The sequence below is a fragment of the Molossus molossus genome, unplaced genomic scaffold (genome assembly GCF_014108415.1).
Source record: "Molossus molossus isolate mMolMol1 unplaced genomic scaffold, mMolMol1.p scaffold_m16_p_24, whole genome shotgun sequence".
Taxonomy (NCBI): Eukaryota; Metazoa; Chordata; class Mammalia; order Chiroptera; family Molossidae; genus Molossus; species Molossus molossus.
The window spans coordinates 7,672,682-7,700,397 of record NW_023425360.1 but is presented as its reverse complement, the minus strand read 5'-3'; the positions used below and the strand labels follow the sequence as shown (position 1 = coordinate 7,700,397).

The 27,716-nt window shown below is 40.6% G+C and overlaps 1 protein-coding gene across 10 annotated transcripts in view; it reads right to left on the bottom strand.

Annotated features, from left to right (window-relative positions):
• The window catches only part of CHD2 (chromodomain helicase DNA binding protein 2), a 91,916-nt gene that overhangs the window by 25,199 nt on the left and 39,001 nt on the right, over positions 1–27,716 (bottom strand). For all 10 annotated transcript variants that reach the window (XR_004961470.1, XM_036277861.1, XM_036277867.1 and 7 more), the window contains 15 exons: positions 25,832–26,048; positions 23,932–24,021; positions 22,944–23,134; positions 18,014–18,202; positions 16,050–16,212; positions 15,589–15,741; positions 14,481–14,552; positions 11,066–11,215; positions 10,202–10,350; positions 9,126–9,222; positions 8,606–8,698; positions 5,509–5,679; positions 4,598–4,773; positions 3,061–3,102; positions 2,407–2,546 (listed from right to left, as the gene is read on the bottom strand). Coding sequence is in view for 9 of the 10 variants with exons in the window: in XM_036277861.1 (XP_036133754.1) it covers positions 2,407–2,546; positions 3,061–3,102; positions 4,598–4,773; positions 5,509–5,679; positions 8,606–8,698; positions 9,126–9,222; positions 10,202–10,350; positions 11,066–11,215; positions 14,481–14,552; positions 15,589–15,741; positions 16,050–16,212; positions 18,014–18,202; positions 22,944–23,134; positions 23,932–24,021; positions 25,832–26,048 (2,093 nt within the window). In the remaining variant the exon portion in view is untranslated. The remainder of the gene's footprint in view (positions 1–2,406; positions 2,547–3,060; positions 3,103–4,597; positions 4,774–5,508; positions 5,680–8,605; positions 8,699–9,125; positions 9,223–10,201; positions 10,351–11,065; positions 11,216–14,480; positions 14,553–15,588; positions 15,742–16,049; positions 16,213–18,013; positions 18,203–22,943; positions 23,135–23,931; positions 24,022–25,831; positions 26,049–27,716) is intronic.

Here is a 27,716-nt window from a genome sequence, read left to right as displayed (position 1 = left end):
AGCAAAAGGACTGTCTCAATCAATGTCTGTAAAATAATCTCTGAACAATTCAGTTTAAGATTTAGAATTTCTTTAGCCACTAGTGTTTACAATTGCATTTTAATCTGCCTATTTTATACTTCGGTTCTACAATTAATAAAAGACTGAAAGAATTAGTGCTAGAGATTTTTCTTTTGCTTTTCTAACTATTCCATTAACAGTTTTACTTAAAAAGTGTTTTAATGATGATCTCTACTAAAAAAGTGTGAGATCAAGTCAATGCCTAAGACATTGGAAATGAACAAAAGATGCTATGGAGAGGTTACCCTAACCCTCGTTTCAAATGAAAACAATCCTAGAAGTAAAAAAAATACAACCCAGACTCAAACCACAGTCCAAACTGAAATCCATGAGATGACTCTTGTCCGTCAGGAAAGACGGCTCCACGTGTGAGAAAAGGCCTCATTTTTATAAAGACACATAAGTCGATGAAATGGCACTCCCGTTACAATTACTTAGGGATTCTTTTGTAACCCACTGGAATTTCACTTACAAATGCTATTATTCCCAACAACACTGGCGGGAACTGGAACAGAAGGTGGTAAAATGGAAAAGGCCCTGCTCTTGAAAATCAGAAATCTGTCATTTATTCCCAAATCTCCAAACACTATCCCTTCTCTGCTCTCGCTTTTAGTGATCAACCTCTCTGGGTCTCAGTTTCCTGAACTACAATAAAAAAAATAGATAAAGGATAATGAAACAATTCGCAGAAAAGGAAATTCAAGAGGTTCCTAAGCATACGAAAAATACTCAACCTCACTCATGATAGTAAAAATGCAAACTAAATATATACGCATGCCACTTTTACCCTATCAGGTTGGGGAAAAGAAAAAAATTGAAAATACTATGATGAGACTGAGGGAAACAGACGTTCTCACTCAATGCTGGCGAGACGAAGGGTGCAAAGGGGGATAGAGCAGGGTTGGTTACCACAACTACAAAGCCACAGATGGGAGAGCTGAATGTGCACCAGCAGGACACTCATACTGCATATCCGTAACAGAGTAGGAAGCTCTTAAAAAAACAAAATCAGGGCAGTGGAGAAAAGATGAACCATTTTAATGCATGGTGCGGAGGCATATATTAGCTACATCGGAAAAAAAAAACTGGATCTATTATACCAGGAAAAACTCCAAGTGTATCAGAAATATAAACGTAAATGAAATCACAGAGGTGCACGGTAGGTGGAAGTTACAGTGAATTCCTTTATATCCTGGGAGTAAAGAAAAACACTGTGAACTTCAGGTGTACTTCTGGATGCATTCTGGCTGCTAAAAAAAGCACATATTTGGGGCATTCTCCAAACCACTCATGTTACTGAAGTTTCTTTTACCTCTAAAATGTTTTACTGTATTTAAGGTATTTTTCAATTGCATTCATTAAAATAATATCCTTGAGAAGAAAACCCCAAAGCGCAAACACTTCTTTACTTAATGACACTAGCTAACACTGCAGCCAGACTAAGCCAAGCAGCACTTCTCATGCACAATTACTCAAGGAATCACCCGGCCCTCTGGGGCAGGTACAATACGCCACTTTCCAGAGAGACCGCTGAGAGGCTACCACTGCTCTCAGGTCTTGCAGCTGAGAGAGGACAGAACCAAGACCCCAGTTAGACTGGCTGCCGCCCCCAGGGCCAGAGCACTAGCCACAGCTCAAAGAGCCTGGGCTGAGCGGTGAGAGGCGACAAAGAGGAACTGGCACAGATAAACCATGACGCCCTCGTCTCTGTCTGAGATTCAACTATGAGGGTGGCTTTTAACCACGAGGACGTCAGCGCTCTCTCTTCACAAACCCCATACCTGCTTTTAGAGGACAGGCAGAAACACCTTCTGGTGTGTAAGAGAAAACAAACTGGAGGTCAAGTTCAATTACAACAAATTCTAGTGGTATGAGAATCTCAGGGTAACAAAAATCTTTACAGTATGCATCCAATATTTTACTCCAATTGATTCTCTAAACCTTTTAAATTTGTCGCAACAAAAATATATGTGTATATATATCCAAGATAATTACTGCTACTTGTGACCTATAAACGTCCTCGTTCACAACCAAGTAACAGATGTGTCTGCTCAGTTTGGCCCATTCAGGTCTTCACATCAAACCCATTTAAACTTTTCATGACAACATAAAAAGAAACCATTTGCCTTGTTCATCACTTCTGCAAATCCACTTCATCTGCAAGTCAGTGTCTGGAAATCTCACAACACTGAACTCATAAAAAGGCAGGAGAGAATACGCACCTCAAAGGACAAGGGACGCATGGGATACAAGTGTAAACTTCTAAGAAAAGCCCTAGAGCAACAGAAACCCTGGTCCCCAAGTGCCCGGTTCGGGAGAATCACTGAAGTTGGCTTGGTGACTCACCCTCGCTGGCATTTTCTTTGAGCTGTTCTTCATATTCCTGCATTGCTGACACACAGCTGTTGTGAATCAATTCACCCAGGCGCTTCAGGTCTGCCACAGACTTATCCACCAGCTCAGCATCGCGTGCTATGCATTCCAGCCTGAGGACAGACAAATATGGGGACCCTTCAAGGCCCTGTGCCCATTGTTCTGTAACATGGAATTCCACTAGGTCTCATATAAGCTTGCTCCTGCAAGAACACTTTTCTCTGCATTCTTTAATCAACAAGAATCCGAGACACTGACTGAGGGCTAAATTACTCATTTTCCATCATAAAGATTTATGAAATAGTTCATAAAGTAATTTCAAAAGACGAGGGTTCCGCTCTCTGTTTACTACGTGGGCTGTCTAGTAACGGTAGCAGGTTAGTACCCAGAAACAATATGGCACCAGCCTGGTTCTTCGGTGTCTACTGTCTTTCTCTCATCAGTGCTCCCAGACACAGAATACAGTTACTTGTACAATATGTTTTGTTGATGTCTAAGTTATATGCAGCATGTCAATATATTAATGTCTAAAAATCAGGCCGTTACAAGGTGCCAGACCTTAAATGGAAATAGTACCCAAAAATGAAATTGCCACCTAATAAAAATAAGAAAGGCAGGTAAGCTTACCGTTCAAGAGGGAGACCAAACTTCTTATATGCCTTGATGAACCTAAGGAGATGATCGATAAATCACATTAAAAAACAGAGGCTTCAGTTATGTTAATGCAAACATATCCTGTGTTAAATATGAGGCATGTAAACTGTCAAAAATAGAATGGACCCGCCCTGGCCAGTTTGGCTCAGCGGTTAGAGCGTCGGCCTGCGGTCCGGAGAGACCCAGGTTCGGTTCCCGCTAAGGGCACGTACTTCGGTTGCAGTTTGTCCCCGGCCCTGGTTGGTCGTGCGGGTGGCAGCCACTCGATGTGTCCCTTCACGTCGATGTTTCTCTCTCTCTCTCTCTCCTTCCTCGCTCTCCCTCCCACTCTATCTGTACAAAATATGGAAAAATATCCTCTGGTGAGGATAAAAAAAAAAAAAAAAAAAAAATAGAATGGACCCAATCCTTACAATAGGTCTTTGAATGCTGAATGCCTTTGCAAATGGCCAATTTAAAATACTGAGTGCTGGAAATCTATTCAAACTGAAGACTAACTTTATTCTCGTGACTAATCATGAAACTGCTTAGGGATATATAACTGAGTCTAATGACTTAACGCTAATGTTATCCATTTTACAAGGTACAAGTTTAAGTCATACACAATTCAATCACCACAATTAACTCTGGAGATAAAAATCCCCAAATAGCTAACTGGTCTATTCAGTCCACTACTGTTACTTTCAATTCCATACTGCAACATTTCCATCATTTTCTGGTCCATAATACAACAGATGATTTTCAGGACGGCCTCAAATATTTCTGGGAATGCAAAGTAAAATAAATATATGATTTAAAGCTTCTTAGGCAAAACTATTTTGGAAACTGCTGACTCCTGCCCCGCCTCATCTCCAACGAAAAATCCAACCTACCCTTGGATGAGTCTCCACCCTAAACCAAGCTATCTGCCAATCTGTCACCTGTTCCTTTCCCTGCAGCTAACCACTAGCACTGTCAATGAAAGCAAGATGTCACAACACATCAAGGGCCTCACTGAACAGGACATGCCAATCACTGAAATAACCTGGTTGGTAACAGTGTAAAGAGCGATACTACGGGAGAAAACACTGGACTGAAGAAAATGGGGACGAAGGTGACAACAGCTAAGAAACAATACGAGCCCCAGCCGGTTTGGCTCAGCGGTTGGAGCGTTGGCCTGCGGACCAGAGAGTCCCGGGTTCGGTTCCCGCTACGGGCACGTACTAAAAAAAAATAAATAAATAAAATAAAATAAATAAAGAAACAATAAGAAAGGAACAGTGGATACCAGGACAGGAAAGTGTTACATGTGAAAGTGAACTTGGGGATTAGTCCTCAAGTCTACATTCTCCCTGACATACACTGCACTAATTTATATCAGAAGTACTGTGACATTTGGGATTTACTTCAAAATAATGTTGAGATGGAGAAGCATTTCTGGGACGATGTATGACACAGTCTCTCTTGCCCTCCCTGTCGTAACTGACAGCCCTTCCAAACAAGGCCAAGTGAGAGCAGGGCCTCCACCAACCTGCGGATCTCTGCGTCCGTAAATCCCTCTACGAGGTCCTTCCGCACGCTCCGGGGCCGCCCTCTGCGCTTCGGCTTCTTGTCATCATCGGAGTCATCCGTCTCGCTCTCAGAGGCAGAGGACCTCTGGGCCTGCCTCTTGGACTCAGTGTCAGAGTCACTGTCATTTGTCTGAGCCTGCAATGGCAAAGTCACACTGTAACCCGTGCCAGGTGCAAAAAGCGTAAGGAGTAAGACCAGCCCTCTTAATTCCCTGGGACTCAGAACTTCCCATCACACTGGACAAGTCCATTTTTCTTTGGGAAATAAGGAGGTAGATGTCATGTAATGAAGGAAGACCAGAAAAGTGTGAACTGTGTAACCTAAGAAGTAAACTGGAACAGAACGATTTGGATTGTAGGTCTATGTTGACTTCCTTGGACAAGTTACTTCTTTGTGCCTTTGTTTGCTATTTGTAAAATAGGGAAAACAGTACTTATAATCAAGGTTTTATAGGATTACATGAGTCAAGTGTAAATACTCCAGCTTATGCTTGGCGCACAGTTAGTGCTCAGTAACAGTAGCTACTATTAGCTAATACTGATTTACTACGATCTTGGACAGTTTATCATCTCCAACAAACTGGGTCATAACTACCTACTTCAATGTTGTTGCAAAAATTAACATCCTAAGCTGTGAAGTACAGCTCTGTAATCTCTTATGAACTCCAATCCCATTTAGCCGTCTCACAAAGAGCCAATGAGCAGAGTGCAGTGCCTCCCAGCTGTGCTCACGAGCCCTGGGCATCCCGTTCCTCTGCTGGGTCTCCCAAGCCTGCCCTGGAGCCCGGCAGGTCCCTTCCATGAACAAGCGGCACTTCTGCAGTCCTCAGAGACGAAGGAAGAAGATCACATTTTCATCTCACTCGGTCACCTTTTTAGTGGAACTCCGAATTCGAGGCAACATGTAAATTTCCTCCAGCTCCTTCTGCCGCTCCTCCTCCTCTACTCTCTTCCTTTGGTCCTCAGGAATGATCTCGTCCCAGTCCCTGTGCGGACGTTCTTCCAGCTCTTCCTCGTCTTCCATTGTGGCGAAATTGGCAACCTTAACACAAACGGACAACTAGTATTTCTCTACTTCCCAAATACCATCCACTAAAAAAACCCAACTGGGTGTTTTTAATCTAAGTAAGGTACTACAAATAGTAAGAGGAGTCTTGTGATATTACATGATCAAACAATCAATTTTCTACTAATCTCTCCCTTATCCCCCAGAAATCAATTTTCCAAATTCTCTAGTTCATCAGTAACTTTAGTGAAAAGTAGGGAAACAGATATAAAGACATAAAATGTCTTGTAAGTTTAATTGACATATATGTTAATGCAGATGACTATAGAATTGTACACCTAAAGCATAATTTTATTAACCAATGTCGCCCCAATAAATTCAATTTTAAGAAATATGTTGTTAAATCATACACTTTTTCTAATGTTAACTAAAAATCTTAGATTTAATCAGATTATAAATGCTGAATACCTAATACTAATCCATTATGAACTTACAGCTTATAAATTATAAATTACTACTGAATAGAGCTCATTTGAAACAATGCATAACTCAAAGCACTAGCCAACTATTCCTTTTTATCAGAAGTATAGAAGCTAAAGGTATGTAGTAAATCATGTGCTCAAAAGTGCATGTTAAGTCTTAAGAATGAAAATGAGAACATGCAAAAAATTCAAACAACCCTGGATGAATATTCCATTTACTCTTTATCAAATATTTAATATCTGCTATTTGCATTGAACTATATGTATCCAATCTCTTAAATTAAGCACTGTTTGCAATTACTCTGGATCTGACTCTTAAAAGAGCCCAATGAAAATTATATTAATTGCTATAAACACCAATACTGCATATATGTAACGTGTATTAGTGGTTCATGCAGTTGGGAACTAAACTTTCCCAAGGGTGGCATAGTGGTTAGGGGCCAGACCACCTGCCTAAGATATAATCCCAACTCCATGTATGTGTGACCTTAGGAAATCTACTTAGCCCCACTGTGCCTTAGCTTCCTCATCTATAAATGAAGATAATACATCTACTGTTGTAAGGACTTAAAACAGTGCTTGAACTACAGAGTTATACAAGTGTCGGTTATTATTACTTCAGAAAATGAAAATCTTAAATTATCTCAAAAACGTGTGCTGTGTTTCCAACATGTTAAAATAGGGTCACAAACAAAAGATCATTAGGAAAAATGAAATTGATTCAGTGAAGCACTGCAGAAAAAACAGAGTAACGCCCCACCAGTGTGTCTCAGTGGCTGAGCGTGGACTCACGCACCAAGAGGTCACCGGTTCAATTCCCAGTCAGGGCACACGCCCAGGTTATTATGGGCCAAATCCTCAGTGGGGGACATGCAGGAGGTGGCCGATCGATGTACCCTCTCATAGATGTTTCTCTCTCTCTCCCCCTCTCACTTCCTCTCTTTAAAATCACTAAAGAAAAAAAAAATTAAAAGAAACAGAGTAAGCAAACTCCTACTTGAATCAAACAAATCACCTGACCAGGTGCCGAAACAAAATTGCCAAAAGGGCCTTAGAAAGACAGGAGTCACTGGTAATGTGACTTAATACTCCTTATACTCCGACCAAGACACTTCATGAAGATTACTTCTGTTTAAGAACGGAGCAGTCACAGACAAGAAATCCAGCTGAAACACTGATAACTCACCTCCAACCTCAGACACATGAACTCTGATACTAGAGCTCTTTGATCCACCCGCTCAACTCTGTCCCTGTTCTTCCACTGAGACACTACCTGTGGCCAACCTTGACTTCATTACATACTGCTTCTTTCCAAACACTTCACCCAGTGGTCCTGCAGTCCTAATGGATCTCGGCACTTAGTCATCCCTGTAACCTGCATGCAACCAACCCATGGTCAATCGTTTCAACCGTGTTCTCATTTGAAACTGGGAAGCCTTTGCCACTTTGACTCTTCTACGCCTCGCAGGCCAATCTCCCACCTTGGGATTAGCAGCTGATCCGATTTCTCTGACCTCAAGGACTGCTAGACAAGACATATGACCCTGTTGACTGGCTCCAAAGTGAAGCCCTATTTTCTAAATTCAGCTCTACTCCCTATCAAGTTCCTCCCCGAAACCCACAACCGCACCCATGGCTGTACCAAACCTTTTCCACTTCTCGGCAAACACCTCATTTATTTTACTAGTAATTAAGGTCACCAACTAGAACTCCCACATCGTCTCTCCCGAAAGTGTACTTTCCCTTTTCTTTCAAAGGCCAACTCCTCCGTCTGTGCTTTTGATTCCATCCCTGCCAGTCTCCACTGCAACAAGGTGCCATCAGACTTTCCTTCTTCCCTGAGAACCTTCACTATATCTCCCTATTCTCAAATTCCTTCCTCCACCTAGAAGCATGGCAACATCTAAAACAGCAACAAGAAACACCCTACCTTGCCTGACCCTTCCACCACATAAATCACCTTCACTCTGCTCTTCACTAGCTTTCTGATGACTCGATGCTGGTGCCCAGCTTCTGCATTTAGCCCTGATCTCATTTAATTTTCTGTTATATCAGATACCCTTGACAACCTGGTAATTACTCTAAAAAAAAAAAGAAAAAATCCACCAAGAGCTTCCTATCACCTTCTGTGTTTATACCTCTGACCTCTCTGTCATCTGAGTCTATGTCTCCCACACGCCTCCCCACCCCCAGAGCTCCACACCATCAGAGTCACCACCTTTCCCACTGACATCGTATCCTCAGCCCCCTTCACAGACTTCTCTCCTCCATCCACTGACTCTGAGCAGGACGGACCACTTCAGTGGTTTACCTGCGTGGGGTGGACTACAGATTCTACACTCAGAACACACTTGGAACTCTAGAGAATGACACTGAAGACATGAGTCCATTAATATAAACGCAAAAGCAGACTGCATGCATTAGTCATTACTGGCTAATGAATCAGTACTAAGGACTTTCTCCCATAATGACTTTTATACCTTAAATTGGGACAGCAGCTCATCTGTCGCACTTGTTGACACTTCGTTCTCTCTGGTTTCGGCCAAGCGCAAAATCTCGTCTATATCCATTTCCTAGAAGAACAGCAACATAACTATGGTAAAAAGGCAGCAGTGTGGAGCAGGTACCGAAAATGCTGGGTGCGAATAAACCAGCTCTCTTTTCTGACATTCCGTGTTTCATTTTCTTTTACGGTCTCAACTTTACATCTAATGGTTCAAGCTATTATTTATTTATATAAATAATAAGGTGAAACTTCAAAATCACAAGAAATGAAATTGGAATAAAAAAGACCAAAGACAAAATCCTCAAATGCTTTTCTCATTCTTTCCTATTCAATGTAGTAGGGGCTGTGAGCGTAATTAGAAAAAAACAAAAACAAAAAACCTCCGCCCTTTAAGTGATTACTGCTGCTTGATAGAAGCCTGCAATACAGACTCAGAATCTGCTTCCGAAGACGTGTATCTCGAAAATGATACTTGTTTCCTTGTTGTTAATTACCTGAGGCTCTGACTCCTCCCCTTCAAGTTCTTTGAAAAGATCCTCTGCTCCAAATTTCAAAATAGCTGTCAGCTCCTCTTTATTAAAAGGATTTGAACTGTAAAAGAAAAATGTAGTTGTAATCTCTTAGGAATGTTAAGTAAGCTCTATGGAGTTCTACTACATATCTATCCTTCATTAGGGGGTCCAATTACTGGTGAAAATATAAATTCTGCCCTAAGAAAAATGATCTCTCAAATATTTCATGTTTTTATCCACAGGATAGGACGGCAGTGTTAAATCTAATCCAGCAGAAGACTAGGAAATCAATTATTTTCCCGCTGGCTCATCTATCACATGGCTAAGCAAGATGGGTAATTAGCAACATGAAAGAAGAGATTTCTCTGTCCTTGGACTCAGAAAGGCACCATTCACCAAGAATTTTCAACCTCCTCACCTCTGGTCAATAAAAGAACCAAGCTTCTTCCACCTACGTTGTTCTATAATGGAAGCATATCTTAAAATACTCCTATTTAGGAAGAGCTCACTTGATTCCACCTGTAACTAAGCTACAAGGCCGCCACAGAACACACTCAACAACTTAGTCAAAATGTAAATTCTTTAAGAGAGATAGTTATGCTTCCAAAAATGCCAATCAAAACTTGACCACCTTCCTCTGTTTCAATAGGAAAAACAATTTGTACACAAACATTTTTACCAATAGTGAGAAAACAGCTGCCAACTCAATCCGGTGGATTCTCACTGCTGAGAAGTCCAAAGCAACACCGTGTCAGAAGGAAAGCCTAATGGAGAGCACACAGCTGCTACATCACATGTCACATGTGGAGCCAAACGCACAAGGCGAGAGGGGGCAGGAGAAAGTGAGCTCATGAGCACAGGGCTGATAAGCCAATAAAGAGAACAGGAAAACAAAATGAAATGAAAACGCTATCTCTTGCAGCCTTAGCTTGGCCCTGTCCAGGTAACTAAAGACCTAATGTCTGTTGTACAAAATTCTATTAGAAGAGTGAATTATACCAAATGTGCATGTAAACTCAGTTTGACTCTGCTCCCTCCCCCACCCCTCTGGCACTTACTTGGACCTCCCCGAGTTGTTTTCCAGGACTGTCCGGCCAGTGGTGTCCATGCGCTGAATCACCAGATGGTCCAATACCATCTTCTTTTTGGCCCGTTCTATGATCTCTTCCTCCACGGTCCCCTTTGTAACCAAGCGGTAAATATTTACCTGCAGGAAAAGGAAATGTTATTCTTATGCCTGATCACACGTGAAAATAAAGTTGCCTCTGTCTAAAACCAAGAGAGAAAATGAAAAAAGATCTGGTCTCTAGTACTGTAAATGACTGTAAGCCATCCAACCACACCGACCCTTAAAAAGTAGACGCAATATTTTTACTATCTGCGGCAGGTTACATTCTTAAGTAAAACTGCCTTTAAGGAATTTTTATATAGCCTTGTTCTTATAATAAAAATCTTACTAAAGAATAATCCATTTCACCAAAATTGGATCCCTGGCCGAGTATGAAACTTATGAGTTACCCTCTATTAGAGCTGACTTTGAGATTCATGTACAAAGGAAATAAGCGTGTATTTTTCCCAACATACCTCAGAGCTAAGATTGGTCATGTATAATAAAAATATGCCACACACTTTTCCATATTAAAACAGATGGAAATTTTCAGTTCTAGGTCTAGCCATCATATATTTTTCTTAGAATAAACTAGAAAGTCACTGGTGATGTACTTTTTAAACAGCGAAAGAAAACAGCTTCATAATAGGCTCATCTTAGCCTCAAAGACAGCTTCTCTGTACTAATTAACAGATACCTCCCCCTGGGAAATGAAGCTCGAGAGGAAAAAAGCATTTTATAAAACCTTCCGAGAGGCCTGAATAACCCCTCTCCCCACCCCCCAAGCTGTACCCAGAAGCCTCTCCCCACTGACCTGCTTCTTCTGACCAATTCTATGGGCTCGGGCTTGTGCCTGCAAGTCGTTCTGGGGGTTCCAGTCAGAGTCAAAGATGACGACTGTGTCCGCTGAAGCCAAATTGATTCCCAGGCCACCAGCCCTTGTCGAGAGCAGGAAACAGAAGTCCTGTACACAATGCAATACACTACTTTATGCAGTGGCCTTCTCAGAAACAGTTTCACAGTCCAATAAGCCCTGACACCTGGAAACCCCTGCAGGTGTGAAGAAAAGTGAGATATGATGGACAAACTTTATGAAGGCTAAAAGAATGTCAGGGACTTGATGGCAGAGTGAATTTTCATTCGATTAAGAGGTAAAGAGTCAGTGCAATGAACTAAGGAGTAAAGTAGGATCTGATAAGGCAACAGCAGCAAGAGAATTCGTGTCCCTACCTGACTATAACTAGCATCCAAGCAATCACTAAATCCAGACCAACTTCATTATCAAGGGAAGCATTTCAGCAAGTGGCCTAAATACTGATTTTCTGGGAAAGGCAGATGATGCCACGTAAGGCAGTCAGGAAAACAAGGAAACTGTATTCTCTAAGTGCCCCGCAATTTTAAGCGGGTGAGGAAAAGAAACACTGCACAGAGACCCCATGATGGAACTGGAGAGAAGCACAGCAGCCTCATCTCCACAGAACTTGCACAGAGAAAACCAGAGCAGGTGCGGCCGAGGAGCTGTGTGGGGGGAGGACCCAGTCACTGACATGTTCCAGCTTTCAGAGCAGTGACAAGAGAGATGGGCAGGCACGGCACACCTGTATCGAGTGCTCAGAGAACACGGACAGGAGGCAGAGAACAAATGATATGAGCTACAGAAAAAGAAGTCAGACCTGTTTTCAGAGGGTCTGATCACGTATGTCAAAGGCTGAAAACACCTTCCTGGCACAGAAGTGGCACTCAACAACTGGTAGTTCTGATAAAGGGGTACATTCAATATACATACATAAATGGATGACAAGGTCTTCACATTGTAATAGTCACACTGGCCAACACTGTGCCATAGAAATACCAATGGAGAGAACTGTCTCACAAAATCATTAAACAATTCCAATAAAGAACTGAGTAATAGGTGTGTTGACCTCACATATTCTGTGATTCTTGGTAGAAATACCAAGTAACACCATACTCTAAAGGTGGACAGGACACTTCAGAATGAGATACCTGAAACTTAAAATCTGGGGTCTGAGTGATCATATAAGCCATTTGCAACGTCATGCTTTACCAAAGGTAGTATGAATTACAATAAGGTGTTATTTTGCAAAAGTTAAACATTATGAAATTCAGTGAAGCTAAGGATGAGGTAAAAGTGGAAATATTCATACATAAACAGCATGAATATCAATTGTTTGGGGAAAGTTGATTAGCAAATGTATCAAAATCTTTTTAAATGCTCATATCCTCTGACCTAAACATCCAATAACAAAATGGTTAAAATAAGTAACAGTATAGACATGAGTAAATATTAAAAATTTTAAAAACTTTTTAATCTGTAATGACATGGGAAAATATTTTGAGTATAATATTGAATGAAAGGTGACAACATGGTCACAATCAGTTCAACATATAAAGAAATAAATGGTCTCATTCAGTACAAATGAAAAATACACCCAAATATGAATAAACAGCAAGTTGTCTCTGGGACAGGAGTTTTGTCCAGTTTATTACTTTGTATTTTTCACCACCTTCTAAATTTTCTAAATGTGCATATAATATTTACCCCCAGGGATGAAGTATTTAATTTTTTAAATTAACTTAAAAAGACTCAAATTTGCAACAAATGGCAGAGAACCTGCATTTTATATGTAGCCATGGGGGCAGGGGGTCAATTGAGAACTATTAAAAAAGCAATTTTAGCTTTTTTCTTAGAAAGGGCAATATGAAACACTTGACTCATACTATGTTTTAAACTTAGAGCAGGGAACATAAAAGCAATTTCAACAAGTACTAAGTAACAGAATAGCTAACGTTTATTGAGTGCTTACTATGTGCCAGGCAATGTGCTCACAGCTGTGAGTTGACTCCCTCATTTAATCCTCTCAGCAGCATTATGAAGCAGGTATTGGAATTACTGCAATTACCATGATTTTGCAGTTGAGGAAACAGAGAGGAGAGAAAGGAGGAATGGGAATTAGGTTATCAATATTTTTAGTAATTCAAATCCTCTTCTCTGGAACTACTCAGAGCCTTGGTTCTGAAGAGATTAGTGCCCAGAGCTCCTCAGGGAGGACTAAAATGTTAGGCTGGAGAAGAAGCCAGGATGCTACAGTTTAACTATGACTGTGTGCAATTCTGGAGGCAGAAGACCACCATTCTGGATAAGAGACAGGCATTAAGCATGTGCAAAGCTCTTCAGAAAGCAGAAAGTTACGTCTGTTCCATTTACGCAAAACAGTGGCCCCCAGCCTGGCTGGTATGGCTCAGCGGATTGAGTGTCGTCCCATGGACTGAGAGGTCCTGGTTCGATTCTCAGTTGGGACACATGCCCACGTTGCGGGCTCGATCCCCAGTAGGGGGCATGCAGGAGGCAGCCGATGGAGGTTTCTCTCACATCGATGTTTCTATCTCTCTCTCTCTGGGGAAAAAAAAAATCAATTAAAAAAATATATAAAAAGTAAATAAATGGTAAGGAATTTCTTTTACAAAAAAATAGTGGCCCAGATTTCAGAAGTTCTACTGTTCTCTCCAGAACTCGGTCGGTTGACTCTGCATCTTTCCATAGCTTCCTTTCCCTCCGCCTACACTAACCTCTTCTCCCCACTTCTCTCCAATCCCAAGTACTCGACACTTTGATATGCACAAACAACAACGTTACCACAGTTTCCACCTTGTCCTCTGTGGCTTTTCTGTATGTCTTAAAAGCAAAATACTCTATAATGTCACATTCAAGCTGAACACTTAACTAAATGTTGTTGCTATTAGCCAAAGCAAAAACATTAAGCCACATTGTACCAGGGTCCAACAAATGTGACACATGGAAAATATACTTAAGACTCAAAGTCACCAGGAAAAGTACAGATCAGAACCTTCTGATATTTAACATACATATGTCAAAATCACCCTACTGGCTAGCGCTCCCCCATCTTTGCCTGGCTGCTTTCCTAGGCCTAGAAATTTGGTATCTGGAAGTCACCAGAGAAGACTCAGCGGACATTAGAACTACTCTGTCATTAATCCACACCAGGGGAGATAACCAAGCAGGCATATGCTTTCCTGGAGAGATAATGACCTTAAGAAACATCTTTTACATTAGTGATTTCTCATTCCCTTCTCACGACAGGAAAATTGCACCGTGAATTGCTCCTGAAACAGAATGTATTAAGCCAGAAAGGCTTTGCCCTTCATACTGAGCCCAAACTGCCCCGGTAACAAAGCCATGCACGGTGTACCTCAGAACCATCTGCATTGAAGTGGTCCAGTGCCTGTTTTCGGATTTCTCCCTTGATGGAACCATCCAAACGCTATAAAAATAAACCACAAGGAAATCATAAGGCAGGAAGATCAGCTGCACTCAGAATAGACCACCAGACTTGCAACCTTTATCAGTGCGACACCCCGTGGGTAAAAATAGCTGGAATGAGCTGGCAATGTGCCGACTGTGGCTGTGCTTAAGCACCACACGCTACTTGCCCCAAGCTCTCAGGTTACAAACTCAAGGTCAGAAGCTTCTGAATCCAAGGGCTATCTGGGTTTACCCAAGGATCAGAATGGCTGCCTGGACCTACAAGGAAAAGCAGGCAATCCAAGCTGTGCTTCGAGGCTTCGTTTGCTTCCACATCTGCGGGTACTGAAGAGATGAGAATATACTACCCTGGTCACCTAATAATTAGCTCCTGCAGAAAAATGCTTAACTGATGTAGCTAAATGTTGCCCAGTTATTGAGTGCTACACAAGCCAAAAAATTATTTTCATCATTTTGTTTGGAAAACATTTTGCCATAACACTGAATATGTTAAAAATTAAGTTGATTCTATATCCCAGCTTTTCCACAAATTGCACTCTAAAATCAGAGCAAAGTTCAAGCAGCCAAAATGTACCTTCAAGAGAGCCTCTGGTGTTTACTGGTACACAATGCTTTTTAGAGTATATGTCAGTTTTAAGTCAAAAAAATGTCATCCTGGAGAAAACCATATATATAAAATAAAAAGTGAAAATTGCCTGTATGTTGTACATATAAAGCACTTCTCACTCTTTAAAATCATTTTCATATTTCTCCCCCTCACAATCATCACTTGAGATAAACAAGAGACTTCTCTTGCCCTGTCTTCCTTTCTCTAATCCACCCCACACACACACTGCCCAAAAGAGAAAAATGATCTTCACCATTTTCATTATAGGGTTATCCTAAAGGCATGGAAGTAAAAATTAAGACCCTCCTGGAAACTTAATCTTAGTTTGTTTCAAGCAAAAAAAAATCCCGTTTTCTAGTTTAGGATACTTTGGAACCCAGAGGAAGAAAGGGAAGGCGGGCGAGAGTGCAATTCTGAGCATCCATACCTGGAAAGGGTAGTGCTTAATGGTCAGGTACTCGGCCAGGATATCCAACATCCTCACCATTTGGGAGAAGATGAGGACTCTGTTGCCCCTTTCTCGAAGTCTTGTCAACAGTTTATCCAACAGGATCAACTTCCCGCTGCTCCTGATCAGGGACTGAAAATTGAAAAGACATTCCGATGTTCAAAATACATCAATCTGCCCTCAATCTCCAAGAGTTCAAATTTTAAAAATCATATTCAAGTCTTCTGAAGCCTTCTGCAACCTGGCTGACAAGCAATTCCTGAAATGCTCTTTACCTCTTATCAATGACACAGTACCTTCAGATGGTTCCTAGCGGTGGAACTGTTCTCACCTGTTTTTAAAGCTTCTTTTGATGCTTTAGTCATTTTTTGATTAAAAAAAGCATCTATAGTAACTAAACTTTCACTTAGAAAGCTATTACGAACAAGGTAAGCACGCACCAGAAGAACCTCCTGTCCATTCTCCCTTTCGTTTTCTTCAGGGGGTTTAATCAGGTAGCAGTGGTTGCAGCACTTTTTCAGTTCCATCACAATATTCAGAAAGCCAGATGTGCTGCCTCTCGTTCCTTTGGCAAGAGCCTTGTAATTCCTAGTCAGGATCCATCTGCAAATTAGAGACCATCATGCTATTATTAGATTCAGACAGAGAGCCAGGGCACTGTGCGAAACACTGACATGGAATCTGAGTCTAACCAACCCACTACATGCGTCTGTGCACGCACACGATGAAAGTGTCCAGAGGTCAAGTAATAAATGATACACAGAGCTGGATTCAGCAAAATCCAGGCTGTGAGGAAAATCTGTATGCAGTTTCTTCACTCAAAGACGGGGAAAAATGAGTTAAAATCAACTTAAGGGACATGCCAACTGACCACAATGTATGGAGCTTACGTAGATCCCAAAGCAAAAAGGCAAAACGTGTGTGTGTGTGTGTGCATTTATTTCAACCAAGAAAATGTAAACACTACACGTTATAAAAATATTAAGGAATTATTGCTCTTTTGGCATGATAACAGTGTAATTATGCTTGAGTCTTTTTTATAAATTAAAGTATAACAGACATATAACATTATATTAGTCTCAGGTGTACGCACTATGCTTCAATATATATATTGTGATTTATATATAGTCAAATGATCACAATAAGTCTAGTTAATAGTCTGCACTATATAGCTACAAAATTTTTTTCCTTGTGATGGGGACTTTTAATCTACTCTCCTATTGACTATAGTTACCACACTGTACATTACATTCCCATACCTTATTTATTTTAAAACTGGAAGTCTACACCTTTTGAGCCCATCACCCATTTTGCCCACCCCACACACCCCCACTTCTGGCAACTACCAATCTGTTCTGTGTACCTATGAGCTTGAGGTGACTTTTTACATTTTATTTAGGGTTTTTAAATTTTTGCTTAACTCTTTTAAGAGTCTCTCTCTTTTAGACATACAGAAACATTTAGAAGATGTCCCTGTTTCAAATTATATGGAGGTGGGAATGGAATCAAAGGATTTGGATGAACTAAGATTGGCCTTGAATCAATAAGTCGATAATTGTTGAAGCTGGATTATGGGTACATGACTCCATACTATTCTATTTCTGTACATATTTGAGATAAAATGATTTTTAAAAATCAAGGTAGTGTTAGGCAGAAGGGCCGGACAATAATTTTTGAAAATTAAATTCTTGTTTTTATTCAGTTGTATATCAATTAAGAACAAGGAAGAAATATTATAAGATTACCAGACTTCTAACTTTAAAAAGCTGTCATGTTTAAAAAGCAACATAGTTAGTTCCAGTTACCCAGGATCCAACTTTAAGTCTACAGAACTAAAGGCCGTAAGAAGCACATTAAATGCTACCCTCTGTCCCAAGCCCATCGCTGTCTTTAGCCTGTTACAACCTAAACCACATCCACGCTGCCCCTGCCCCTGCAGTGCTAGGAGAGTCTTCACCTTCGAGAGGTGAGAGCTTTTCCGTCTGAACTTCCAGCCCCCTACACACGCCTCATTTAAACAACACTCTGATTTACCTGTCTCTGCTCTGTCTTCCCTACTAAACTAAACAAGGCTCTGGCAAGAACACATTCCATTCAGCTTTATGTTCCCAGTACCTGAAGAATGGCACGTCTCAGGACCTTCAATGACTGAATGGATGGAGAGAAGTGTATGGATGAGTCTGCTTATCGGTAGGTCACCACTTACATAATGAAAAGTGCTGTGCACAGTCTCACCCAAATAAAAAAGCAAGGACAATAAAACTTCCTCTGACCATAAATAAATTGCTACTTACATCTGTGTTGAAGCTTCACTGAAACGGTTGATCTGTCAATTATCCACCTCATGGCTTCATCACGGCACTGATCTTAATGCCATTCAGACCTCACCCAGGTGATAACTTACTTGTAATACTGTTTCTGAAGGGCCGACATCTCCACCCTGAGAATCTGTTCCACTTTGGCAGGAAGGGATTTCTCCACGTCTTTTTTGACTCTCCGGAGTAGGAAAGGCTCTAGCACCTTATGGAGACTCTGGTAGCCGTTCTCTCTCCCTTTCCCATGGTCTTCTTCAAAATCTTCCCAGAACTCAAACCTGGAGGTGAAATAGTGGAGTGTTACTTGGTTACACAGAAGAAAAAGGCAACTTTCCCCAAAAAATCTCTTTTAAAAAGAACTAAATGAAAAAAAAAAAAAATCAGTAAAAAAAAAAAAATATTTCCTATAAGGACAGATAAATTTTATCAGGCACTAGCTCTTGAATACAGGAGTGAGGAAAACCAACCGAATTTGATTTCATCGGTCTACACTGAATAACAGGTTCCAATTGAGAAACTGCATCTAGAGTTCACAAAATTTCAGTATAGCATGCAATTAATATATACACAAACACAGTAAGTTATTGTGTAAAATATGATGCAGAAAAAATAGCAACTATTTTCTAATAAGCTGCAATTTCTAGGGAAAATAAAATTCAGAGGTAAAAGAACCAGGGGCAGTATTAGCGCTGTCACTGCTCAAAGGTGAAATCTGTATCATTTCCATCACTGATCTTTACTGCTCATCAGAAATTCAGGGATTACAACAAAAACAACCAAGACTACAGCCCAGACAAGAAGAACAATACCAGTGATATCAATGTAATAGTGGAAGTTGGGCACATACATTTTATTAAGGAATTTAAAAACTTGCCACTCATTAATAGTTCTGCCCAAACTCTAGATAAAAGTTTCTTATGTTTGAATTTTAATTCAATCATCTTTGATTCACTAAAGGATTTGTGGCAGAAATCCAGAATGGGGCATTATGATCAAATTTCCTTCAAAAATAAGAAGTAATGAAGGACATGTTTTGTGAGCCTGAGAAAGCATGCGTGGGCTGGCCACCAGAGCGCCCGCTGGGAAGACTGGCCTCGCCCTGCATGCAGACAGGGTCCGTAGGTGAGAGCGCGCCACTAACCGAGCTACAACTGGAAGCTCAGGAGGCCCCGCTCTGCAGAGGTCACAACAACAAACTTGAACAACTCGACCTAGGGCTATGTGATTCAAAGCATGTGCCTTCTGATAAAACGAAAGTCAGCCCTGGCCAGTTTGGCTCAGCGATTAGAGCATCTGCCCATGGATCGAAGGGTGGAGGGTTCAACTCCCAGTCAAGGGCACGTTAACTGGGTGCCGGTTTGATCCCCTGTCCAGATCAAGGTCTTGCAAGAGGCAACCAATCACTGCCTCTCTCTCACCTGGATGTTTCTCTCTCACTCTCCCTCCGTCTCCATCCCTCCATTCCACTCTATCAAAAACAAACAAACAAAAACAAAACAATAAAAAAATATCCTCAGGTGAGGATTCAAAAACAAAAAACTGAATGTCAGAGCCAGCAAACGCCAGCACTGCCACCAGGCACAATGGCAGCAACAGAGTCGGCTGCCCTGTCTGACTCGTAAATGGCCAAGCACTGCGTCAAGTACTGCTGGGTGAGTCAGCATCAGCCTCAGAAACATCCCCCAAATAGTTAGACCTTTATCTAAAAATGACCCAAGAAAAGAGACAAGACACAAATTACCGTAATCAAAAAATTATTTAGATCACTACTGATCCTTCAAAATTTAAAGGGTTATGAAGAAATACTGTAACATGATGCCAATAAATACGACACGTTAGATAAAATGGACAAACTCAGAAAGACACAAAGACACAAATTAACAAAGCTAAGTCAAGAAACAGAAAACCTGAATAGGCCTACAACTAGAAAATAAATTAAAACATTTCTCACAAATACAAGAGGGAACATCTTCTAATTCGCTCTACGATCCTGACACCACTCCGGGCAGACACCAAAACAAAACAAAAAACCTCGAGACTAATACCCCTCAAACACACGGAAGCAAAAATCTTCAACAAAATATCAGCAAACGGGATCCAACAATATAAAAAAGGATTAAACATCAGGATCAAGGCAGACTTATCCCAAGAATTAAAGGTTGGCTTAACATCTACAATGTAACTAACATAATATACCATACACTGATAGAATAAAGAGCAAAAAACAGTCATCTCAACATACACAGAAAAATAACCTGAGAAAATCCAACGCTCATTCATTATAGAAACTGTCAAAAACTAGGACTAGATCAAAGCTTCCTCAGCCTGATAAAGGGTATCTACAAAAATCCTATAGCTAACAGTCTACTCCTACCAATTCTATTCACCATGGAGGTTCTAGCTAGCACAATAAAAAGGCAAGAAATAAAAGACATCAATTCCACAATGAGGAAAGGAAGTGTAACCACCTTTACACCTAGACCCTGTGTCTAGAAAATACTGAGAAATCAAGAGCCACAATAACAAAAAACAGTGGAAATAAGTTTTGCAAGTTCACGGGACACTAGATCACTCTACAAAACTCAACTACTCTAGAACAATCTGAAAATTAGAAAAACAATTCCATTCAAAGTTAAATAATGTAGGAATAAATGTAACAGAGTATAAAGACTTATAAGGTAAAAACTACTAAACACTGCTAAGAAAGATTATAGAAGATCTAAAGAAATGGAGAAAATTTATCATGATTATTGTTTGAAAAGCTCAATATTATTAAGATAATTCTCCCTAAGTGGATATATAAATTCAACAAAATGCCTATCAATATTCCAGTTTTTCTTTTCAGAAATTAATAAGCTGATCCCAAATAATACATGGAAATGCCACTTACATCTAGAATACTAAAAATAAAGAAAAAAATTAAAAACCTGTTCAACACAGAAGACAGACAATCCAATTTTAAAATAGGCAGAAGATTTGAAAAGACATTTTACCAAAGGTCTATAAATAGCTAATGAACACATAAGAAGATGTTTATTAGTCACTATAGAAATGCAAGTCAAAACAACAATGAATAGCCTGGTAGTTTCTTAAGAACCATATACTTTCCAAATAACCCAGCAATTTCCTAAGCATCTCAAGATAACACACACACACACACACACACACACACACACACAGCCAGCCAGCCAGCAGGCCAAAACTAAAGCAATGCAAATGTCCACTCACTGGTAACAGGATAGTCAAACAATGAAATATTAGTCCTTAATAAGAGAACAGCTCCTGATAAACAAACAATGACATAAATGAATCTCAAAATTATTATGCTAACTGAAAGGAGCCAAAAAGAGAAGTGTACTTGTTAAGATTCCATTTATACGGAATCTCTAGAAAAGGCAACGCTCCAGAGATGAAAGCCGATGAGTGAATGCGTAAGGCTGGAGGTGAAAGCAGAGATCAACAACAGGCAAGGAGGAACCGTTTTTAGGGGAAAAAATATTCTAAAACTAGATGATGGTGATGGTTGCACAACTTTACAAATTTGCTAGAAAACAATGAATTGTATACTTACAACAGTGTATTTTATGGTATATAAAATCTCAAAAAGTAGTTGTAGCCCTGGCCAGTTTAGCTCGGCGATTACAGCATCGGCCCATGGACCGAAGGGTCATGGGTTCGATTCCTGATCAAGGGCATGCACCTGGGTTGCAGGTTTGATTCCCGGCTCTGGTCATGGTCATGGGGAGGCAACCAATTAATGTGTTTCTCTCACATTGATGTTTCTCTATCATTGATGTTTATCTCTCTCTTCCCCACTTCCTTCCCTTCCATTCTATCTAAAATTTAATGGAAAAATATCCTCAGGTGAAGATTAACAAGAACAAGAAAAAAAATTGTTTTAAAAGTTAACAACACATAGGGGAAGGGACCATTTCTATGTTGGTCATGAGACTATCCAAAATGCCTTGATTGGTTTATGACACATAGTAGCCACTCACATCTTTCCTGAATTTTAAAAAAGACAAGAGCATGTACCATCAATAACTGAATTTTTTACTACGTGCCAGGTCCTATTCTAGGCAATGTAGACCACTGATAGAGTAAACAAGATCCCTGTTCATTTGAGCTCATAATTTAATGACATGAGATAAATGAGGAAATAAATGGGGGGAAAAGAGGTGCCATATAGAAAATACAACAGGGTAGAGATGCTAAGTCTGTCTAAAAGACTACTTTAGGTTAGGTGGTCCAAGACGATCTAAAAGGAGGTGGTCACATAAAACTGAGGCAAAAATATTAAGAAATGACTGGCCATGTGAAGATTAAAGAGGAGAAAAAACATTCCAAAGGAATGGCAATGGCAAGACATAATAAAGGAACAAAGAGATGGCCTGCACGGCTGAGGCAGATAAGTGATGGAGAAAATGGTACAAGATGGACCAGAGTACTGTCAAGGGGCCAGACTGAGTCGCATCCCTCAAATTAGGGCGCTGAGTTCAGATTTTAAGTATCATCAAACACCACTAGATAATTTTAACTTTTATGAAATGTGCATACCATCTCTCCCATAAAAATCTTCTCAAAATAGACACCCCACTAATTTTTAATAATTTAAAGATTTGAATAAAACCTAAAGGTGAGACTTCTGTTAGCAAAGGTTTAGATTTAAGGTATTTTTAGTATTTGTCAGGTTGTGTACCTTTGTAGACTTCATTTCAAGTTTACTGATTACCTTATAACAACTGTGAGAAGATCTGATGTTTCTTATCTACTAATTACTTCCCCAAAGCAGTAACTGATTCAAATACTTGGCAGACAACCTACTTTCCTCCTTAACAGGCTGATTTCTGTGCCTTCTCTCATTTACTATGGAATGTTTTAATAGGTTCCTAACTCAGTTAATGCTTTGCTTTCCCCAAAACATGCCATCTGTTTTCCCTAAGGTGTACTAAAAAAGTTAGAAAGCATTGGCATTTCAGACATTGCAGCATGTTTTGAAATACACAGGAAGGAGCTTACTTCTCCGGCATAATAAAGTGCAGCAAGGACCAGAGCTCTTTGAGGGAATTCTGAAGAGGGGTCCCCGTAATCAGGAGCCTATGGTTGGACTTGAAATCAATCAGAGTTTTATACAATAAAGAGTCATCATTCTTCAACCGATGGGCTTCATCCACTCCCAGAAAGGCCCAGTTAATACTGCCCAGCACAGTCTAAAGTAAAAACAAAACAGAACGAGCCACCAGGTCAGAAGGGAACCCAAAAGTACTTTCAAGTGTTAATCATCTCTGTCACAAAGGTATACACAGAAACATTTATTTTTCACTGACTTAAAGCATATGAGGACTCTTCTGTACACTCTGTTGGTTGCCAGATTGATGTCTACTCAAAAGAGCACAATCTCCTCTAAAAGGTACAGGGGATCTCTTAGGCCAGGTACTGCTGCGGGCCCATAGGCAAGAACACAAAAATTGGTATGCTGGGCAAAAACAACACAAAAAAACCAAAAACGTAGTTTTGCGGTCTCTCCTTAATTAAGGTTCTTCTCTCCCTGTTCTCCTGAAGCACGGAAACATCAAGAGCTACCAAATTGAACTGATTTACGAAAATCTTATTGTCACCAATGGGATCACCTGCCACATACATTTCTTACTACCTGTATAAAGAAGATAATTTGAAGAACTTCGTTTTTCTGTCCTCCTCAGAGACCATCCACATCATCTGTTCTGGAGAAATGCCTTAACCAGGACAGGATGGCACGTGGGCCCCATTTCCGACGACTGACAGGAATCTCAGGAAAGTTATGGGCCTCAATACCCCTTCACCCATTTAATTAGACTAGGCAACAGACCTTAAGTTTCTATTTTTTATTTATAACCTTAATATTCTTTGCGGATTGTTTGTTTATTTTTTAAAGAAATAAACATAACATGGCAAGTGGGAGGTACACACCCCACCACTTGGACAAGCCACACTACAAAATGAAGCCTTTTAGTTACCAATTACACACCTTATCTTTCAAGAGGATCTCGTATGTAGTTATAAGTGCATTGAACTTGAGCCTTTTGGTCTGGGAATGAATCCATTCATATTCCCGTATCTATAAAAGAAAACGGTAATTAAGATACAATTTCTACTTTTACCTTTCTGTATCACCAGCAAGTCTTATGACAGATGCAACAGAAACATGCCCAATAAAAAATCTGATTAGAATACCTTATAAATTCTAATATGATCTAATCAATCAAAGTATAAAGCAGTAAGAGTTGGAATTAAAAGATCTATCACTGAGTAGCAAAAACTTGACTGCCGGAATTCAAATAATTTGTCTTTTCCTTTCATCCCTTCAGCCCCAACACAACTGACCGAAAAAAAAAATGCATTTCATCAGCAATTAAACCCCCCAATCCCCAAAATGGAAATTTTCATAAGGAAATATAATTTGATTACTCTCTGGGCAGGGCAATACAAACGTCAACCACTAGGTAGGTCAGATATTTCATTCATCACAGAGCAGACAGATGTGGCCCCAAGAAAAGGGAAAGGGAGGCTTACTGGATGGAAATGTAGGTTAACATAAATGAAAATAATGTCACTGTGAAGGAACACAAAAGCTAACAACACATTCACGCTGAGGTGTGACTGGGCACCCAGCCAGCCCAATGGCCCATGACAAAGCTCAGCTGTCAAGTTAGAGAAAGGACAACAGGACAGGGAGTACGTGCAGGTGATCATCACCAAGTGGGAAGAAAAACAGTAAAATAAAAGAGTACTGGAGACCACTAAGAAAACTTCCCTGGCACCACAATTTTTCAGAGTTCTCCTTGTCTTCGTTATTGAATGCACTGCTTAAGGCCATTTTGCATAATCCAGGAAATTGTTCTTTTTCTTTTGTAATGGTTAAAAACATGAACTAACAAAGCTAAAAACTACTTTATGCTTAGAAACTCAAAATTTGGGCAATGAAATCTGCCAGGGTTTAACTGAGACAATGAAAGTATTTCATAAACATAGATGTGAATTAGCATGACAACCCGCGCTCACGACACCTGTCCACACGGTGCGCGGATTCCTGAGACTGGCTCTTGTTACAAGCCATCGCCCAGGAAGAGTCTAGCACACGGGGTGAAGGAGTAAAGGTGTGGGGACAGACACCTCTCTGTGCCGGCCGCACGTTCTAGCGGGCCTGGGGACAGGTGTTAACCTCTCTGAGTCAGTATCTTCATCACTCGGTTGGAAACAATATGATCTACTTTGAAGACTATCATGAAGATTCGAGACAACATACAAAAAGCACCCGGCATGGGGCCTGACACAGAACATGTCCTTTTAAAAAACATTAGTCATCCTCAAGAAAAGACTTGAGTTTCTGATGCTGAAGTTTGGTAACAGGCACATCTCACTTCTGCTGCCGTGGAATGGCTCGCTGTCCTTTCCCCTTATTATTCCTTTCCTCTGAAGTTACGCAACCTCACCGTTTACAGTTTTTTTTTAATTTTTTTCAAGTAAAGCTGCAACCTCATCATTTTAAAAGGTTGGGAAACACACTCTAAGAACTCGATTATGTTCAGTAACATCTCTGTTCAAATAGCAAAAATAATATTAACATTCTGCAAGGTGTTAACTGCTTCTGATAACCCTTCATAAATAAAGTGGTCTTGGGAGTAGAGGACAGAGAGAAGAAAAAGTTGATAAATATTGCAATCCAACTAAAAGATTCCCCTTCATGTATTTTCCTTAAATATAAGCATATTTTAAAGCTGCATTTTTGTGGTACATATATCTCCCAATATCGGGGGACAATACAGTGTCAAATCATACACTTTTGCTAAAAGCTATAACGGCTTTAGGTCAATTTCCAAAATACATTTATAACACAGATTCTATCCCAGGTCTTTTTGTTTACACACCGTATTTCTGCTCATCAGGTCACCTATGTAAACCACTACGTTAATCTCTGGTGCCCAGATTTCAAACTCCCTCTGCCATGAGGTGAGGGTGGATAAAGGGACGACTATAAGAAAGGGGCCATACAGCTGGTGTTGGTGGAACAGGTAGGAGAGGAATGATATGGTCTGGATGGTCTTTCCTAGGCCCATTTCATCAGCAAGGATCACACTGTTACTTCTGCAGGGAAAGGGAAAAGAAAGTTAGTTAAAAAAACAAAAAAAACAGAATGTGCACAAAGAGCGAGGACACCAGTGCCCCACGATGTCACCAAGCAAGACATTTCGGTGTGAGCCTCAACTGTATGTCCTCTCACGTGCAATTAAGTCTCCTACATAAGATAATAGAAGCTACAACTAGCACAGTAACAAGTGATCTAAGCATGATCAAGATTGGGATTATTACGAGAGCCTATTCAGACTATGTTCTTGACCTTGCATTTTGATCTTGGACATCTATCTGTCCCTTGTGAGAGAGGGCAGGTGCACACAAGCACATGAGCTTGGCTTCCACCAATACAGAAAGCAGGGGCGGACTGGCTACCCCACTGGTGAACCTTACAGCCTGACAGTCACGTGCCCTTTGCTCAAATTACCCACCCAATCCACTGCATGCCACCAGGCTGCTCAGCGCTCCACCCATGCTGCTGTGCACACAGCCTGTTTTAAATACACTGCAGGCTACAGCAGGGCGAGGCTGTATATTTCTGAATCCCATCCTACGCCTGAACCAGAGTATCTGGGAAAGGACTCAGGAATCTGCATTTTGTTGTTGTTAATCCTCACCTGAGGATATTCTTCCATTGATCTGGGGATGGGGGAGGAACAATGGTGTGAAAGAGACACACTGATTAGCTGCCTGGCTCCTGCACAACCAAGACTAGGGCCTGGGATCGAACCTGCAACCCAGATACATTCCCTTGACCAGGGAATCAAACCCTCAACCCTTCAGTCAGAGGGCCAATGCTCTAACTGCTGAGCCTGTCATGGCAGAAATCTACATTTTTAACAGGTACTTCTGCATATTCTAATGCAGGTGTACTCTTGGTACCACCCTTTGAGAAACACTGTTTTAGCAGATAGGCTGGATTTTAACAGAATACTCGTAAGAAAAGGATTGTGCAGACATCAGAAAAAAATTTGATAAAATGGCCACAATTAAGAAAATTATGTTTAAGAAATAAAAAATAGCCCTGGCCGGTTTGGCTCAGCGGTTAGAGCGTCGGCCTGCGGTCTGGAGAGACCCGGGTTCGGTTCCCGCTAAGGGCACGTACTTCGGTTGCAGTTTGTCCCCGGCCCTGGTTGGTCGTGCGGGTGGCAGCCACTCGATGTGTCCCTTCACATTGATGTTTCTCTCTCTCTCTCCCTTCCTCTCTCTCCCTCCCACTTTATCTGTACAAAATATGGAAAAATATCCTCGGGTGAGGATAAAAAAAAAAAAATCTCATTAGGAGAAATAAAAAATAGTCCATTCAGCAGGAAATTAGGACTATATGTATGACAGAAGTTGCAAACATTAAAAGTTCCTTCAAAATCAGGCCAATGAAGGTTTATACATATATAATACATGCTTAATCGTTGAGCCAGAGAGCACTGGAAGGGATATACAAGTTAAAGACAACTTAATTGATTAGGAAAACAAGACACTTAAATCACCAAGAAATTTTAATTAGGGGAAATGCTCACAGAACAAAGCAGAATATATGAGGAAAGGAGAATAAGAAGGCCTCTATAAATTTCATGCCTCTACAAATCTCAGCTACACCTGATTTATACACTGCTGAGATACAGTGCATTCCCGAGTAAGTTCCCTCATCTCTCTGACCTTCCTGCCCCACTGAGAGGAAAC